The sequence below is a fragment of the Gallinula chloropus genome, assembly GCF_964237585.1.
Source record: "Gallinula chloropus genome assembly, chromosome: 6".
NCBI classification, from domain to species: Eukaryota; Metazoa; Chordata; class Aves; order Gruiformes; family Rallidae; genus Gallinula; species Gallinula chloropus.
Window position 1 is genome coordinate 24,271,840 of NC_140091.1, and position 20,121 is coordinate 24,291,960.

Genomic DNA, 20,121 nt, shown 5'->3' on the forward strand with positions numbered 1-20,121 from the left:
TTTCTTACTCTCTCATTCTCTTCTGCATTTTCTGAGGTAGGACTCAGCTGAGAGTTTTTGCTTTCTCTTGTGCTTCCCTTGCACTGTGTGAGTGGAGCAAAGCAAATCTGGGAAGCAGATGTCACTATGGAGTGTTTCTGCTTGTTGGCTTTTGACCTTTATGAAACAATGCCTAAAGTCCTTAAAACAAAGCATCAGAGCATTCCTCTCCAGGAGATGGAGACTCTTCTGTTATAGTTCCCAGTATATAAGTAAGTGTTACGGAATAACTTTGCAGATACTTTAATTGTGCTGTTTTTTCTCCAGACTTCTCCTTCAGTAAGGTGATTTATGTTTTGATAGCAAATGACTACTCATGTATCAATTCCAAAGGGTGACGTTTGAGATCCATCTTTGCAGCTATATTTGAGAAACAAGAGTGACATCTAGTAATCAGTTCTGGTAAATGCAAGTGTATTTATCTGGTAATTATATTTCCTGTCCTGTAATGAAATGCTGTAAAATTACTTATCGTCCACTTACAATGGAAAGCACCCCTCATTTGTAGAGCTCAAGTACTTTATACACAAGAATTATTTAAACCTTGTAGCACTCTTGTTAAGAATTCTTAAAAGCAATTCCATTTTGCAGCTTGGTAAGAAGTATAAAAGTTTTAAGTATAAAACGGCTTGCCCAAAGCCTCCAAAATTTCTGTGAGATAATTAGAAACAGAATCTAATTTTGACTGCACTTGACTTACTCTTTCCATAAGTTAAATTATCTTGAACTCTCAGGAATAAAATAATTTCCACCATTTCTGATAGTGTGACAAAGAACCATCTCCTGGCTGGACAAGATTTACAGTCTACAGATGAAGATGCATAACATGGAAACCAGTAATATATGTACTGAAATCCCTATTAGACAAGTACAACAGCAGTCTGTCAGCACTTGCTTTTCCAGAGGAGGGCAAGGAGTGCAATGGTAATTACGGTTTTTGCATGCCCTTCCATGCTGCAGCACTTGAGTGCCAGCTGTGAATTCTAAGTATTGAGGTTTGATCCTTGGGACAAGAGCATCTTTTTTTCCCCTGTGTTTATTAAATTACCTTTTAAAAAATGTTTGTCTACGTACTGGCTTTTGTATGCAGTAGCACCAAAAGTTTGTCCATCATTAAGACGCTAAATATTAGGATAGCAATCAATTATCATAGAATCATAGAATGTTTGGGTTGGAAAGTACCTCAAAGACCATCTAGTTCCAACCCCCCTGCCGTGAGCAGGGACACCTTCACTAGAGCAGGTTGCCCAAACCTCTCCACATGGTCTTCTCCATGGGCTGCAGGGGAATCTTTCTCTCTGGTGCCTGTGAAGCCTCGGAAAGCCAGAATCAAAACTCACTGACCTTGGTGACTATGAAGCAGGTATTCTTTATTGCAGCACTGGGCACACAGGGGCTCTCTCCTCCGAATGTGTGCCCCGATTAAAGCCAAATTTCTCATGTTTATACAGATTAACTCTACATATTCATTATAATTTCTAAGAAATGCCAGGGTTATGCAAATTACTTCCAGGAAGTCATTTACATTAACTCCTCCCAGACAGAGCATGCTCAGTGACACTCAGGGGGTCTTCTGGTTGTCTTCAGGGATGAAAGCTGGACGTCTTCCTCTCTCTCAGCACATGCTCTTTACGTTTCTCTCTACCTGAGCTCAAAAACACATTCCTGCACAAACTAGTTAGAAACCCCTTTTAGCTGAAAACAAGATATGCTCTGTCTCTTAATTGGTCCTTGGTCTCATTATTTATGACTCCCCTATCTTCACTTTCTTTAGCTTCAAGGCTGTTGCACTGTTATGGCTAAGTTTTGTAGCCACTTTCATGAAACAGCCCACATGGTTACAGCCATATTCTACTGAAATACAAACCAAACCTATTCTTAAAACACGCAACTACTGTCTATTCTAAAACACACAAATTCTTACTTCTTTTTAAATTAATTTTTCTTTAATTTAAATATTTGAGCCAGATAGCACAACTCTTGAGTATCAAAGAGAAAAGCTGTGAACTGTGAAGACCTTCCTAGGGATCCTTAAATATTCTGCCCCCATAGAATGACATATAACTATAGGCAGATGGGATGATCCACATTCCATTTTCAGGGTCCCACTGTATGGACGCCAATCCTCCCAGGTATTTTAAAGTCTAAAGGCAGCATCAGCATTCTTTGTAAAAGGGGTTAACTGTGGGAGATGAAGAAAGTTGACGACCCTCTCAGCTCTCTTCTGTCACCCTGGAAAACCAGAGTGGCAGGGCTCATGCTCTAAATTAACTATTGAATGATCACAGGTTGACAGCTGACATTGGAGCAAAGAACTAAGACACCCTCCTTCAGTATATCCTTGTGAGAGCATTCTCAGATCCCTGCTGTACATCTATGGAGTTCTCCCTATGAGATGTTGATGAGGAGTGGAAGAGACCTATTACTTCAACTGCGTTACTTCCACAGCTCTGTTTTCAATATCTGTTCTCACTTGGATTTCTTAGATCCCTTAAGAAGGGAAATCACTGTGTGTAAACAGACAGCACAGATGAAAAAACCACAGAGCTAAAGTGGCTCCAGGAAAACAAGCAAGGTACGAGTAACACAGGAGATGACAGGATTGGTGATGGATTTTCAGTACAGCCGACACATGGTTTTGCAGGTGTTTATCAATGAAGCAGCAAACAGCATGAGGACTTAAGGAACTGGCTGAACGGTAGCCCTAAAACATAGTAGGCAATGGCTCGATATCCATGTGGGAAGTAGTGATGAGTGGTGTTCCTCAGGGGTCGGTACTGGGACTGGTGCCATTTAACAACTGGACAGTAGGATCAAGTGCAACTTCAGAAAGTTTGGCAATGACACCAAGCTGTGTGGTGCAGTCAACACGCTGAAAGAAGGGACGCCATCCAGAGGGACCTTAAAAGGCTTGAGTAGTGGGCCCATGCAAGCAACATGAAGTTCAAGACCAAGTACTAGATCCTGCCAGGGAAGTCCCAAGCAGAACCACCGACTGGGCAGACAATGGACTGAGAGCATTACTGAGGAAAAGGACTTGGGGGTGTTTGTGGATGAGAAGCTGTCTAGTAGTGGGAAAAGGAAAGGTGATTCTCAAAACTAACTGACTCCAAGGAGCAGGGTAGTGTGGGGGGAAAGACATTGCTGGAAAGCAGTGTCTGTAGAACTGAGAGAGGGAAGATCAGTGCTGCCTTCAGTTTCTTTCCAAGTAGATTCCTGGGGAGTCACAGTGACATCTGGAGACAGTGTAGGGTGGGTAAGAGCAGAAAAAGGTGACGTCTTGGGCTGAGCTGGGCCGGGCCCCTGGGACAGAGGGAGCTCATTGCAAGTGGGCAGCGTAGCAGGGAGGCAGCTCCTCTGCACAACACAGGAGGGCTGAGGGCACTGCCTGCAGGCACTGAGAGGAGTGACGTGAGGGAGGTTAAAGGCAGTGAATGAGAGGATGCTGAGGGACGAATCCTTGATGTGGTAAGTGCAATGCACCTACAGTTCCTGGGTATATCTCATAAATCTGGCACAGCCTGCAGATTATGCTATCTGCCATCAAGAATCTCAAATGATCTTGTGTAGAGAGGGACAAGGCATACTGTCCTGCTTTTCTATCAGGGATGGGGCATGGTGGCTGCTTTGTGTCAGGGATGACTGTAGGTCTGTGAAACTGCATGTGCAGCCAAGGATGCCCAAAGCACCTTCAGAGCAGGGTCCCTTCACCCCAAGGGCTGTGTGCAAGGGCAGGGACGCTGCTGCCTGCCAGGGTGAGAACTCATTCTGCTCAGGAGATCCATATGGCACTGTGGGGAGAAGCTGTGGGTGGAAGGAGTGACACCCAGCAGGGCAGAAAACAGTCCTGCTCTCAACATGGTGCTGTCTGGGTCATACCTGCTTATAGCTCCAGATTACCCCAGGACACTTCCAATGAGACTCTTCAAAAAGGACATCAAGGCAAGGACTCCTTGGAAGGAAAGGGTTTTTTCCCCAGGTTCTGTGTTTTCAGTTCCCTGCTGCGGTTGTGGAGGAAATGATAACCGAGTCATCAAGTCTGACTGATTGAACTCTTGAGAGTTACGCTGAGAGACCAGTAGGTCTGTAAGGAACCTGATAAAGTCCCTTCAGCCATTAGTTTGCCTACAGACAGCCCCATCAATTCTGTGGTCTCACTGGCATTTGTCTGATCTGCTCCTCAGGACTTACAAACACAGTGGTACTCCTGGGAAGTTCCCTGCTCACAGGAGGGGTCTTCAGGGTAGAGGTGAGTGCTCAGCAGATGAGATGGGCTCTGTGACCACTGACAGGGAGGAGACCTGGGTACAATGAAACAGATCCTAGCAGGGACAACTCCAAGAAACAGAAACATGGGCAGGGGGTGAGGAAAAGTGCTGACAGAAAAGCCTGGGAGGACAGATTTAGGCACCTCTCTGTCAGCTCATCAGCCAACAGGCTTTTTGCCTAACAAGTCCCATGGTTTTGTCTCCCACTCAGCAAAGCCTCTGCCCTCAAGGCCGTGGGGTCCAGGGCCGGAGCAGCCTCCTCTGTAGCCATGGCAGAGAAAACTTAACTCTCCTGAGTGCTCTCTATGCCTCCCCGGCCATGCCTGCCTTTGGAGAAGCACTATGGCATGTCTCCTTTTTAATCCAGCCATCCCTGCTGCTCATGATCTTGTGTTAAGGTTCACTGGGGTGGGGTTTGCAGCACCAGGTCAGCAACTGGCCCTGCAGGTCGTGCCTGTATCCACCAGAGTAAAGTGAGTAAACTTTTAAGAGTCTGTACAATGAGGTGGGGACAAACCATTCTCCCCATTAAGGACACCCCATCTTCAGGGTATCCAGAAGTGCAGAGCTCTTCCCTGGGGAGGGGAGTGTAATGAACATCTAAACTTTGAAACTGGATCTTCTACTCTCAGCAGTATTCAATTTTCTTTCAGGGGAGCAGCTGAATATGATCAACCTCTGGCTCAAAGAAGAGGGCAGTTAACAGGAGGACTGATAGAGTGGCTCTCTGATCTGTGCATTAAGGGTCTGTCCCTTGGCCTCCTAGCACTTGTAGTGGAGCAGAAATCCCAGGGATGTCTACCTTCAAAAAGCACTCCTCAACTGTGAATGGGGAAATGGAACAAAATAAATGACCCCCTGCTCTGTAGTCAGGTGAACTGGGAGGAACGATGCCCAAAAGATCTTGAATGTCATGAGCGGATTTAACCAGAGATCACTCCTGGTTCCTATTTGCCTCTGGGTGCACAGCAAGACTGAAACCTCCACAAAATTCCCAGCTGCCCATTGCACCCCAAGTGAGCACCAACCAGAGCTCAACTCAGGGAGCTGTGGAAGTTTTTAATGGAAAGACAGGGAGGTGTGAGGGATAGGTTTTGTTAAGAGAAGTCTGTCTTCGCCTGTCACTACCACTTACTTAGGGCCCTCTGCCCCAAGGTTTCCTATGTCCAACAGCAGCTCCATGACACAGTTCCTCCTCCTGGCATTCACAGACACACAGGGACTGCAACTTTTGTACTTCTGGCTCTTCCTGGGCATCTACCTGGCTGCCCTCCTGGGAAATGGCCTCATCATCACCGCTGTAGCCTGTGACCACCACCTCCACACCCCCATGTACTTCTTCCTCCTCAACCTCTCCCTCCTTGACTTAGGCTCCATCTCTACCACTGTCCCCAAGGCCATGGACAACTCCCTGTGTGACACCAGGGATATTTCCTACATGGGATGTGCTACACAGGTCTTTTTCTTTCTCCTTTTCCTGTCAGCAGAGTGCTGTCTTCTCACCATCATGGCTTACGACCGCTACGTTGCCATCTGCAAACCCCTGCACTACGGGACCCTCCTGGGTAGCAGAGCTTGTGTCCACATGGCAGCAGCTGCCTGGGGCAGTGGGTTTCTTTATGCTCTGCTACACACTGCCAATACATTTTCACTCCCCCTCTGCCATGGCAATACCCTGGACCAATTCTTCTGTGAAATCCCCCAAATCCTCAAGCTCTCCTGCACAAATGCCTACCTCAGGGAAGTCTGGCTTCTCATGGTTAGTGGCATTTTGCTCTCTGTGTGTTTTGTGTTCATCATGCTGTCGTATGTGCAGATCTTCAGGGCTGTGCTGAGGATCCCCTCAGAGCAGGGACGACACAAAGCCTTTTCCACTTGTCTCCCTCACCTGGCTGTGGTCTCCCTGTTCATCAGCACCGGAACATTTGCCTACCTGAAACCTCACTCAATCTCCTTCCCATTGCTGGACCTGGTGGTGGCAATTCTGTACTCAGTTTTACCTCCAGCAGTGAATCCCCTCATCTACAGCATGAGGAACAAGGAACTAAGGGATGCCTTAAGGAACCTATTTGAATACATGCTACTTCAGTATCTGTAAGGGGCCAACAGTCTTCATAGGACTTCCAGGCTATCTCAGGAAAAGCCAGGACTATATTTTGTTCATATTTGCATTTTTTTTCATTGTGTTTGGGTTTCTTTCCCTTTGTTTATACTCCTGGTAATATTTCCCTTTCAGTAATTCTATTCTTGTCCTTCTAGTCCTTTTCTTCTAACCCAAAGATGTCATGTACACACGGAGTCAAGCTCCATACATAGACAAACTCAATAAATCAGCAGAAAAAGTTTTGTCTCAGCTCTTTTACCTCCTCTGGAGCTGGGGGTGCAGCACCAGAATGCAGGAGGGGTTTAGGAGCCAAGAACACAGCTGCTTCATGGAGGAGCAGCACCAGTGGCCCTTGGGGGCTCATCCTTGGTGCCTCAGTGGACAGTCTTTCTGCCAGGTGTCAGTTCAGGCTGCTGCTTCCTTGGAGCCTTGACTATGGACAAGAGCAGGGTATGATCTTTTCAGCGTTGATCTCTCCTCACTGCCACACTGTCCCTTGTATTTGTGTCATAGCAGGCTGTAACCAGTATACCCACTGAAGTGAGATACACCTTTCAGTTACAAATTTTGTGAGAATGACCTGCCAGGATGAAGCCAGTCTTCTCAAGTCTTAAATATTCCCTGTTGAGGGGTGCTGATGCATTGTGATTTTTTTAGTTTAAACTCAATGAGGGACATCCTTTACATTTATAACTGGCATATCTCACTGGGACCAATATATTGCTGTTTGTCTCTTTACATGTGTTTGGTTTATGTTTTGTGCTTATAAAATGTATACCTATATATACACACTGAATAAAGTTTCAAATGTTCACAGAATGAAAGGGGTTGGAATGGACCTCTGGAGATCCTCTAGTCCAGACGCCTGCTGTCATGGTTCAGCCCCAGACAGCAGCTTGGGCAGTACGTGTCACTCGCTCACCTGTGCTGGCTCCCTGGAGATGTTATACTCTGGCCTAGCTGGAACCAGGATATTATCCACCCTTTTATTCATACCATATATGTGTCATCTACCTGGACTTGTGCAAGGCCCTTGACACAGTGCCCCACCACATCCTTATCTCTAAATTGGAGAGATGTGGATTTGATGGGTGGACCATCCAGTGGATATGGTCAGTGGGTCTACGTCCAGGTGGAGGCCGGTGACAAGTGGTGTCCCCCAGGGGTATGTCTTGGGACTAGTGCTCTTTAACATCTTTATCAATGACATTGATGATGGAATTGAGTGCAGGTTTGTGGATGACGCCAAGCTGAGTGGTGTGGGTGACACAACAGAAGGAAAGGAAACCATTCAGAGGGATCTTGACAGGATGGACAGGTGGCCTGGGTGAACCTAATGAGGTTCAACACTGCAAAGTGTCAGGTCTTGCACTTGGGCCAGAAGAATCCCAGACATATTTAAAGACTGGGAGAAGAGCACCTTGAGAGCAGCCCTGCTGAGAAGGACTTGGGGATTCTGGTAGATGAGAAACTTAACATGAGCCAGCAGTGTGCTCTTGCAGCTCGCAAGGCCAATGGCATCCTGGGCTCCATCAGAAGAGGGGTGGCAGCAGGGACAGGGAGGGGATTGTCCCTCTCTGCTCTGCCCTTGTGAGGCCCCATCTGCAGTACTGTGTCCAGAGCTGCGGCCCCCAATACAAGAAAGATGTGGGGCTGTTGGAGAGGGTTCAGAGGAGCCACAAAGATGATCAGAGGGCTGGAGCACCTCCCCTACAAAGAGAGGCTGAGGGGGCTGGGCTTGTTCAGCCTGGAGAAGAGAAGGCTGTGGGGGGACCTCATTGCAGCCTTCCAGTACCTGAAGGGAACATACAAACAGGAGGGAAATCAACTTTTTAAAAGGATAGACGCTGGCAGGACAAGGGGGAATGGATTAAAACTAAAGGAAGGAAGGTTTAGATTAGATATTAGGGGGAAGTTTTTTACAGAGAGAGTGGTGAGGTGCTGGAACAGGCTTCCCAGAGAGGTGGTGGATGGCCCATCCCTGGGGGTGTTCAAGGCCAGGTTGAATGGGGCCCTGAGCAACCTTATGCAGATCCAGGTTGGAGGTTTGTGTCCCTGCCTGTGGCAGGGGGGTTCGAGCTCTATGATCCTTGGGGTCCCTTCCAACCCATGCCATTCTATGATTTTATGATATATATCATTCATGTATCTTACATTTTCAGTTGATTTGGGTAGTTCACAATGTATCTTTTATACATTATTTTTACCATCTACCATGGACTGATCCATTATAGAGCAAAAATTTAGCAGCTGTTCTCACCTAGAATTAAATCCCTTTGGGGTACACACTGGATTTCCCATCCTTTCACATCACCCACCAAGTGAACTGGGGTTCCCTAAACAAAAGCAATCCCAGGAATGGGTTTGCCTCGCCTGAAGCAGGAACAACCCAGACTGTCTTACACAACAGGTTTTTCATGCACTACAGGGACTTTATCCCCTTCTACAGTCCATGGGAGTTTGGATTGGGCAGGGCCAGCTCAATTGGTAGATCCCCTGGAATTAACCAGCCACGTGGCCCATGCTAAATGCACATCCCAGGTGTTTAGGGTTCCACCACCCATCCCTATCAGTGTAGTTTTTAACAGTCCATTGTACCTCTTGATTTTCCCAGAGGCTGGTGCATGGTAAGGCATGTGATACACCCATTCGATGCCGTGTTCTTTGGCCCAGGTGTCTATGAGATTATTCTAGAAATGGGTTCCATTGTCTGACTCGATTCTTTCTGGGGTGCCATGTCACCAGAGGACTTGCTTCTCAAGACCCAGGAGGGTGTTCTGGGCAGTGGCATGGGGCACAGGATATGTTTCTAGCCAGACGGTGGTTGCTTCTACCATAAGCACATGCTGCTTGCCTTGGCGTGTCTGTGGGAGAGAGATGTAATTAACCTGCCAGGCCTCCCCATATTTATTTATTGATTTCAGCCATCACCCTCCATACCACAGAGGCTTTAACCACTTGGCTTGCTTCATTGAGGCCCACATTTCATGTTCATGGATGACCTGAAAGATAGCATCCATGGTCCAATCCACTCCTCGATAACGAGCCCATCTATATGTGGCATCTCTTCCTTGATGGCCTGAGGTGTCATGGGCCCAGTGAGCCCTTACGTTGCCAACCGAGCTCTACTCAAGCTACTTCAGTCTTAGCAACCAGATCAACCTGATGGCCATTTTTGGAATTATTTGATAATAATTTGGAAAATAACAGGAGAACAATAGGCAATAGCCTGAGACAAGTTCGATTCTCGTTTTGTCTAGGAAGAATGTTTTCCAACATAAGGACAGTCAAGAACTGACAGTTGTTTCCCAGAGTGTGTTCTGGCTCCACTCCTGCAGGTTTTAACACCCAAATGGATAAAACCCCTCAATAATGTGGTGTGACACTGCTGGGATATGATGGAAACAACCTCTTTCCTGCCATGGGAAAAGGCAACAGGACAAAAATGCTTCTTGGGAACTTCTCCAAGGGCAACCAGAAAAGTAATAAACCTAGGAGTGTGTCCTGTACTGCAGCAGGGCACCCAGCATGTCTCTGTGATCCTTGTCCTGGAAGGTTTTCAGATCTCAGATTCAGAGTGACACCAACCTGACCACAGGATAGGTGGTAGCTCACATGGTTATATGTTTTGGATTTATGATGAAACCAGCCTTGATAACACAACGATGTTTGAGCAATTGCTGAAATGTGCCTAAAAAATGTCAAGGCCGTTTCTGTTTGTCAGGCTGTCCCACCAGAGAGTAGGCTGGGGATGGGCAAGAAGTTAGGAAGGGATGCAGCCGGGACGGCTGGGGGAATCTGAGTTACTGAAAAAGTTCTCTGCTGCAGATTCAAGTCTTCAGAGGCAGGATCTGAAGAGAACAGCTTTGAAATAGCAAAACCTTTAGATCATGTTCCTTGTGTTGCCTCACTTCCCTGCTTTCAGTCTTTGGCACCCAGAAGCATAACCATCTTAAATTTGCTTTCCTTTGAAATATGACCGAGTGATGGGAAGAAGGGAAGAAGGAGAGAAGAGGAGGTCGCTGTCTCTTTTTCAGTACATATGTGGCTGAATTTCACAGGTATAATTTGATTTAGTTTTTCTCCAGAAATTGATTGTTGGAAATCATTTGGCCCTGGCATGCTGAGCACTTCTAAAGGGCATGACTATACTAGCACTGTAGTGACACATTGGCAGGAGTCTGGCGCTTGAGGGATAGTGTTCTGTCATAATGGATCGAGCTAGGAAACGAGTCTGTGACTCGGAACCAAAAAGGTCAATGGCCAGGCATGGCTGTGCCTGTGGCTGTGGCTGGAGACCAGTATGCCCACAGCATAGTTCAGGTCAGAGTGACACTGCATTTCACATTCTGGATCAACTTTTCCATGTCTGCAAGTACCAGGTACAGGTGTGCATCACCTCTGTTGGGACAGCTGACAGCTGTGCTAAGGAACTTGCCCCAGGAACCAGAAGAACCCCCTGGGACTGTTTGCACCATGTAGTTTTCCCTTCCTGTGAGTGTTAAGGTGATTAGAGGCCCCAAGATTGATGTGCGATCAATAGACTTCCTCAGATTGCTTTAAGTCTTTGTCCTCTTCCTCACCTGATTGCACGTATTCATCTCCCACCACAATGTCTATCTTGTCTCTCCTGAGACCCTCACTTCCAAGAGCTAACCCATGCCGCTGCTCATTGCAGAGAGGATCTCCACACATCCACACTGAGGAAATCCCCCTTCTGATCATCCCCACCTTCTGAAGAGCCTGTATCCATCCATTGCAGCACCGCAAGGTTTCTGACCTGTCCCACCACACCTCAGCAGGTATGACATCAATTTCACACCTCTGTGACAATGCACAGGACTCCAGTTCCTCCTGTCTGTGCACCACACTGAGGCCATTTGTGCACATTGGGGCTGCAGCCCCTCAGCTTGGTGCCACCAGGGCCAACCTCAGACTTGTCACAGGGCTGGCACCCAAGATTCTCTGCAAGTAAAGACCTTGCTACAGGGGTGGATAGTAGATAGCAAATAAAGATAAATGAGAGGCTCACAAAGAGCACAAACCCAGTGCTCCCCAGTGCTGAGAGAAACAGGTTTGGACTGTGCAGTACTGGCAGGAATCCGTCTGCAGTGTCTCAGTGGCCCCGAAGGCCTGTGGTGGAGGGGGAGCTGATCTCCAAGAAGAACAATGTTGCTGCTGAAAATGGTCTTGTTTATGGACATCTTGTTGTCTGGGAAGGCAGTGAAAATCATTTGCTTCTTCCTTGATTGTATCATCACAGAGGTGAATAATGGATGGGGGGTAAGAAGAATCAGCAGCCTTTGAAAGACCATGAGTCTAGACCCGCTGTGGTGTGCCCTGTCCACCTGCACTCCCTCATGGATCTAATGGGTACACATGGGACAAGCATTGCTTCAGTGCAGTGGTGGCATTCAGCAACGTGCACATAAGCAGCAAGCTCACAGATGCCATTGGAGGTGCTGGATGTTCTGGATGGGGATTGCTGTGTGATAGGTCCTACAACGCCTCTGTCAGCATACCATGTGCTAGGCATCTTTGGCATCTGAGCTAGCACCACAGGCCTGTACTTGGCCATAAAATTGAGGAGCTGCCTTGTCTCTGTCTGGGTGACTGGTCTAAACCCAGAACTTAAAAACTGATGCTTAGACCTAACCACATCACTGACAGAAAAAACAGTGCTGGAAAGAAGTGCTGTCCCCAGGTAAGTGTGGAAAGACCAGTGGTCCCCTTTGCCTGTATTACAGCAGGTTCACCCAGGTGCCCCAGAGGGAAGGGAGAAAGTGTTGCTGTGGCCTGCTCCTCTGCTGCTGAGCTGGGCTCCTGGGATAGAGGCAGCTCCCTGTAACTGTGCAGCTCTGCAGAGAGGAGGCTCTGCCCAAGAGCAACTTCTCTGTAAAGTGAAGCAGGGCTGAGGCACTGCCTGCAGGCAGTGAAGAGAATGAGGAGAAGAGAGGTTCAAGGCAGTCAGCAATGGACTGGAGGTGGAACCTTCACTGTGCTTTTCACAGTAAGTCTTGGGCTGCACAGTAATGTACCTGAGAAGCTGTGGGAGGAAGGAGCAAGTACCATAACTAGAAAGGTCCTTCATTTGTTTAGAGGGTGATGCATTGGTCAGGACTTTCACAGAGCTTCAGGTCATCTCCAGAGTATTTCCAACAGGAGGTTTCAAGGAGAAAGTCAAGGCAAAGATTACTATAAAGACAAGGAACATTCCTGAGTCGATGTTTTCAATATCTTATGTTTGGGAAATTTAAATGGAGAAATGGAAAAAAAGTTTTACATTTGAACAAGTTACTGAGACTGCTGGGCTGTAACATTGAGTTACCAGTAGGTCTATAGAAACCTTTTAAAGCAACTTCAGCCACACTCCTGCCTGTGGTCAGAACCAGGATCACCTTTGCTGCTGATCAGCACTGCTTTCATTTTAACTCTCAAACACAGCATTCCATCCGCTGCTACAAATGAAGTTAACTCCATCCTGACCAAAACCAGGACAACTGTTATGTGTGATGGAGCCCTGCTATCCTGGAAATGTCTGAACACCTGCCTGGCATAGGAAGTGGAAAATGAATTCCTTGTCATGCTTTGCTTTTGTGTGTGGCTTTTGCTTTAACTATTAAACTGTCTTTCTCTCAAACCATGAGTTTTCTCACATTTGCTTTTCTGATCATCCATCCCACTGCAGGGGAGTGAGTGAGCAGCTGCAAAAGAAGTTGCAATGGGACACAGACAAGACAGCTGACCCCAGCTGACCAGTGGGATACCCCATGTGACATCACGACACCTAACTTCTCACTGACATTTTCTCATATGACAGTGCCCCATGCCCAGAGGAATCAAATGTCCAACAGCAGTTCCATCACTGAGTTTCTCCTCCTGGCATTTGCAAACACACGGGAGCTGCAGCTCTTGCACTTCTGGCTCTTCCTGGGCATCTACCTGGCTGCCCTCCTGAGCAACGGCCTCATCATCACTGCTGTAGCCTGTGACCACCACCTCCACACCCCCATGTACTTCTTCCTCCTTAACCTCTCTGTCCTTGACATGGGCTCCATTTCCACCACTGTGCCTAAATCCATGGTAAATTCCCTCTGGGACATCAGAGCTATTTCCTATGCACATTGTGCTTCACAGGTTTTTCTGTCTGTCTTTTTTGTCTCAGCAGAATTGTATCTTCTTACTATCATGTCCTTTGACCGCTACGCTGCCATCTGCAAACCCCTGCACTATGGGACCCTCCTGGGCAGAAGAGCTTGTGTCCACATGGCAGCAGCTGCCTGGGGCACAGGTTTTCTTACTGCTGTGCTGCACACGGCCAGTACATTTTCAATACCTCTCTGCTATGGCAATGCTGTGGACCAGTTCTTCTGCGAAATTCCCCAGATCCTCAAGCTCTCCTGCTCAGGCACCTATCTCAGGGAAGTTGGCCTTCTTGTAGCTAGTGTCTGTTTTGCATTTTGGTGTTTTATTTCCATCATGCTGTCGTATATGCAGATCTTCAGGGCCGTGCTGAGGATCCCCTCTCAGAAGGGATGGCACAAAGCCTTTTCCACATGTGTCCCTCACTTGGCCGTGGTAACCCTGTTTATCAGCACTGACATATTTGCCTACCTGAAGCCTTCCTCCATTTCTTCTCCAACCCTCGACCTGGTGGTGGCAGTGCTGTACTCAGTGGTGCCTCCAGCAGTGAACCCCCTCATCTACAGTATGAGGAACCAGGAGCTCAAGGATGGCATTAAGAAAGTGATTTCAAAGATGTTTGTCAACAGTGATAAACTTCCTACAGAAGTGACTCCTATGGTTTCTCATTGCAGGGCTTCGCTTAGTTTATCATAGTATTGGTATTAATATATGCATTGCTATTTCTGGTGGTTACATTCCTACATAATTTTCTCTATTCATCTCACTTCTCCAGGGTATTGAACCTGCTGTGTCTCACATTTAAACTGTATAAAAGTGTCCCTAACACTGGGTCAGTTGACTGTCTCATGGCATTTCTGCAATTGCATCTCCACAGTACAGTCCCTAAAGGTTGGGCTGTCCTTTTTGAGTTGAATTTTACAGCAGGACCAAGGAATTTCACCTCAAAAGGGCCGGCTGCTCCTTGGATTTCAGAAAGAAAAGCTGATCATAGAATCACAGAATCAAAGAATACCCTGAATTGGAAGGGACCTGTAAGGATCATCAGCTACCAACTCCTAGCTCCACACAGGGCCAGCCACGTTTAGCTTGCTGTCAAACAAGACCCCCAAATCTCTTTCAGCATGACTGGCCTCTGGTGTCTGAACCCTGAGTCTGTATGCATAGCCCCTTCTCAGGTGCAGATTCTAGCACTTGCCCTTGTCAAAAACAGACAGATCCCCCGTTGGTTGGGATAAAGACAGTGTACTGACAACACCATGATAGGGGAACAATAGCTGAGCCCAGTGGCAGAATTCACACACACACACACCCCACACCGAGTACTTTACTGACCTGACAGCGTGGTGACAGAAAGCACTGCACCAAAGCTAAGACAAAGTGAATGCCAAACTGCACACAGACTGCCTGGAGCCCAGCCCTCTACAACCAGCCCCATTCCCAACATGAAACATGGTATGGAAAACAGCCCGGGGCAACCTGGCTCACCTGTGCAGGAAGTTAACTGTGACCTGGCCTGAACCAGGACTTTATCCACACTATATGCCATCTATATGTGGCATCTCTTCCTTGATGGCCTGAGGTGTCATGGGCCCAGTGAGCCCTTACGTTGCCAGCCAAGCTCTGCTCGAGCCACTTCAGTCTTAGCAGCCAGATCAACCTGATGGTCATTTTGATGTTCTTCAGTGGACTGAGTCTTGGGTACCTGGGCGTCTACATGACATATTTTTACAGTTAGGTTCTCTAGCTGGGCAGCAGCATCTTGCCACAATGGAGTAACCCAGATGGGTTTGCCTCTGTGCTGCCAGTTCCTTTGTTTCCATTGCTGCAATCACCCCCACAGGGTATGGGCCACCATTCATGAGTCACTAGAGAGGTACAAATTTCAGCCAATTTTCTTGTTTGGCAACATTTAAAGCCCAGCTAGATGGCTTTTACCTCTGCAAACTGTCTGAATTTGCCTTTTCGTTTGGCAGCTTCTGCAACCTGTCTTGTAGGGCTCCATACAGCAGCCTTACACCTCTGATGTTTTCTGACAATGCAACAGGACCCTTTGGTGAACAGGGCATATTGTTTCTCATTTTCTGTCAGTTCATTATACAGTGGGGCCTCTTCAGCACACACCACCTTCTCCTCTGGTGACATTCCAGTCTGTGATCACTTCCAGGATTCCTGGGTGAATGGGGTTTCCTATTCAAGCCCACTGTGTGATAAATGCAACCCACTTGCTCCATGTAGAATTGGTGGCATGGTGCATAGAAGGGGCCTTCCCTTTGAACGTCCGCTTAGGTACTGGCAATGAGGATGTGTCACGGTTTTGCCCCAGCCGAGAGCCAAGCACCACATAGCCACTTGCTCTCTAAGAGGGAGAAGTGTAGGAATTGGGGGAAGGGAGGGAAAAGAAAACCAAAAAAACCCAAAATGTTGTGGGTTGGGATAGTTTACTGGGACAGCAGAAAGATATAACGACAGGACTTTATAGAAAAATATACAAAACTGGTGATACACAATGCAGTTTCTCACCAAACCACACAACTCAGGCTGTACAGCCCAGAGCCATCCTGAAAAAAGACTGTCCCCCAAAACTATGCATCCTGGACCTGAGTGCTCCTCCCCCCACCAGCCTCCCTTTATGGTGAGCATGACATAATTACCATGGAATACTGTCTTTAGCCAGTTTGAGTCACCTGTCCTGGCTGTGTCCCCTCCCAGGTTCCTGGGTGGCCCCCTTTCCTGCCCTCCCCGCCTTCTTGTTAGCAGGGAAATATGAACAACTGACAAGTCCGTGGAGGCTTGGCAACAACTAAAAACATCAGGGTGTTATCAGCACTGCTCTCATCCTAACTCCCAATCACACCAGGGACATGGTTTGACGCCAGGATCAAACCACCACAGTATGTCAGGTATAGCTGGAACCAGAGAAATAGGAGATTTGGAGGAGGGAAGAGGGGTATGACAAACAGAGATTAATTTTTAAGAGGAAAGATATATTTGGGTAACGTTAATGCCATTGTGACAGACTGTGAAAATATTCATGTTAGGCCTTTACCCTATTTCTATCCAGCAACCTTCAGTCTTCACCCTAACCCTAATTACTACACTTTACCCTAACAGAAATCTACTATCCTTATCCCAAACCTCAAACCTTATGTCTAAATCAAAATCTCAAACCATAAACTCTTATTCTTACCCTATTAATTACTCTAGTTCCTAGCCTTTATCCCTAACATTACAATGCTAGCCTTGACCCTAGCTGTCATCCCATCCCTGCACAAAACACTAATCCACATTGCCAGCCTATACACTAAAACTGACTAGATGCTCTCAGAAGAAAACTCAAACACTCCTACTAAGTCCAATGTGGCCTAGGTCTTTGTCCTCTTGGCTACAGAAATTGCCTCCACTACCAAGGCCTACCAGGACAAACCTGATTTTAAGGCTCTGGACTTCATCTCTTCCTTGCCTTTTTTTTGGGGGAGGCTAGAAAGTGTTGCACAGTTTTTCTGCATTTGACATTGCTCACCCCCACATCCCACTGTCCAAACAAGTGGCCTGAGGCATATGTGAAGGACAAGACCTGCTGTCTCGGGGCCTGGAGGTCAGAGCTGGTCCTTCTGTGCCATTAAAAAAGAAGAGGTTTTTCTTAGCATTATAGCTACCTGCACATGTCTTTGCCAACCTACAGAGTCTCTAGTTATGTGCTCTAATGAGTTCATGGAGGCTTTGTCAGTAATGGCCCTCAGTGGAACCCATTAATGCCTCAAGGTATTTTAGGTTTTTGCTTTGGTTTCTTGAGAGATTTATTCAGTCTCCTTTCATCCCCAGAGGTTCATGCAGTACCGGCCCAAATACACCATGGGACTGATTAAAATAGTGAAGCATTTAATGAGTTGTTTTTCTTCCTCTAATTTTCTCCAAGTTTTGTACAGCTAATTGGAGTAATTTCATAGTGCAGTTAAAGATTAAGATTTCAATGTGCATCTAATAAAAATATTTAAATGTTATATTTTATTAATTTCAGATTAAATGTGATGATAAAAGAGGTGATAGCAACATTCTCCAGTTGATATTGAGAGAGGTAGGAAGAGCAGTCTCTTGAGGTTTGACACTGTGTGGACAGCCTTCTTCCTCGCCTCCCCAGCCTTATAAATTCTGTCATTAGCCACCTGGGATTGACATCACTTTCCTTTAATTAGATTTCTCTAAACTCTGGAAGTTCAATATTACATCTCCATTGCACCATCTCCTACCTGCTCTCCGTAGAGCTGGCTGCACACAGGCAAATAAGGATTTTTTTTTTTCCTATTTGCAGCAAAGAAAAGGAAAGCAGGATCAAGTTTAATAATAAAATACATATGCTAATTACAATAAATTACATATGCTAATTATATTATATCTAATGAGTTGCCTTTCTACAAGGGTTAATCTTATGACAAATGTTCTGTATCAATTTAAAAAGTAGCTATAAACATAATTAAAATATTATCTAAAGAGAAGACTGGACTACTGAAAGACAAGTAAGCTTTAACTCTGTGAAATTCAAAGCAGCAGCATAGGGACGAGAAAACTGTAGAAAAATGAGGAAAGCATTTATCTAGGCAGTTGGCTGAGAAGATTTGGAAATGAACATTGTATCAGAACAGTGAAAATACATGGAAGATTAGAGAAATTAAATAGACTGTACAACAGTTAGAATAGAGGTAATGAAGTTACAGGGGAAGACAAACATTTATTTGGAATATCACTTTTGAGAGGTTATGAGTTTGGTAAAGGTCTCGTTGTGTCAGTACGCTTCCTCCGCTGCCCCCACCTTTTCCTGACTTTTTCCTGTAAATCTGGATTGATTAATAACCACTGGTGATGATTGTGGTGTCTGCATCCTTCTCACAGTGAGTTCAGGAAGACAGATAACAACACAATAGCTGAGGGCTATCCATGCTAATGTGCCCACCTGGACAGAGCACTGCTCAGTGTCCACTGGCACCTGCGGGCGGAATGTAAATATGACGATGAGCCAATCGTCTTACTCCATCAATAGTGAACAGCCCAAGAGCCCTTTGAGCTCCCCTGAGGTGACAGCGGGCTGCACTCTCTGCTCTCAAGGAGACTTTTGCAGGTTTTTTCACTATTTCCTCAATTCCTGTGATTTTAACTTTGCATCACTTGGGTTTTATGCTGAGGTTCTGCATTGTTTCTTTGGTGCTTATTGACATTTGGGCCCCAGTATCAATGAGAAAATCTACTAATACCTTTCAGGGTACAACAGGAATGGCAATAGTGGCTTCGGAGCATTTATCAGAGCGCCATTGAATTTCTAGTAGCCACCAGGCAGGGTGGCTTGCTACCTTCTACAGGGACAGAAGGGTTTTTTGCTGTCTACTGTGCTGGGGTTCTGCCTCAATTAGATTGTGCTCTGGTGCAGAAGGATGCACCTTCTTTAGGGACTGGTTTCTTTTGTGGTTTTTTTTTTTTTTGTTATATTGCTTTTACACAGAGTTGACTAAGGAACAGAGGTTCTATGTAGAGGCACCAGGCAGGAATTGTCAAGGTAGATCCAAATTCAGGGCTTTGTGCCAGACCTCATTCCATTCCTTATTAGGTCTAAATCTCCCACTGGATTTGGGGTTTTGGGTAGGGATATACTTGCTGGGCAAGGTCTGGAGGTTTTCCCCTGGGTGAAATGACCATATTTAGTGTCTGTATTTATCTATTTCTCATAGAAAGTTGTTCCAGGTGAGTACAGAGGTGTGCTCTTTGTCTACAATTATGACTGGCATTTTCACAAACAGTTTGTATGCAGTCTTGATTATTTGCTATAAAAACTTAAGACAATGAGTAAGACCACCACCAAGAGGAATTAATTGTGCTGGGTCAATGCGAGCTAACATAATGGATTTCCTTGGTCAATTTGCTGGTGCTGGGAAAAGACAGACAGGAGGTGCTGGTAGCTTCCCAAACCCTTTGGCACCAATAATTATCCTCTTGCCATGCACTGCCTAAACCAGGGAGGAACACAGAAGATTCATTATCACGCAGCATCTTTGTAATTTGAACTGTGAGTGGCAAAGGAGGGTTGTGGGCAGGGGATGGTAAAGCAAAGGATGAAGGGAACATTCTGTGGAAGTGTTGGAGAAAGATTAGGAGAAGGGACAGGCTTCATGCTACAGGCACTGCAGGGACCAGGTGCCATGATGCCCAGCTGGATCTGCTTTTCCGTTGATAGGGAAGAAGTAATTTTGAGATGTGGTCCTCAGTGGCAGCTGTAGCTGCAGGACCCAGGAAACCACTGGGGTTGCCATCCTGAGAGGACTGAGGAAGGACAGTGGAAGAGAACAGATCCTGGGCTTCAGGTGAGCATCCAGCTTCTGCAGCAAAATGGTAAGGGTTGGGTTCCTAAACAAAATAGCCATGAAGGAGTTCAGGGAAGCTGTCCGACTTTCATGGGCAGCCTCCACCAAGCACAAGATCCTTTTCCTCTGTGCAGCTTTCCTGCCACCCTGCCCCAAGTCTGTAGTGCTGCCTGGGGTTGTTATGACCAAAGTGCAGGAGATGTCACTTTGCCATGTT

The 20,121-nt window shown here is 46.5% G+C and overlaps 2 protein-coding genes across 2 annotated transcripts; both read left to right on the forward strand.

The window, feature by feature from the left end:
* Positions 1–5,469: 5,469 nt before the first annotated feature.
* On the forward strand, positions 5,470–6,405 carry LOC311193447 (olfactory receptor 14A16-like; the record flags this gene model as incomplete). Its single annotated transcript, XM_084266277.1, has 1 exon — positions 5,470–6,405. One exon carries the CDS (start codon positions 5,470–5,472, stop codon positions 6,403–6,405), a length of 936 nt encoding a protein of 311 aa, XP_084122403.1.
* A 6,849-nt stretch (positions 6,406–13,254) lies between these two features.
* Positions 13,255–14,250, forward strand: LOC311193448 (olfactory receptor 14A16-like; the record flags this gene model as incomplete). The annotated part of the gene is made up of 1 exon (XM_084266278.1): positions 13,255–14,250. One exon carries the CDS (start codon positions 13,255–13,257, stop codon positions 14,248–14,250), a length of 996 nt encoding a protein of 331 aa, XP_084122404.1.
* Between the last annotated feature and the right edge of the window lie 5,871 nt (positions 14,251–20,121).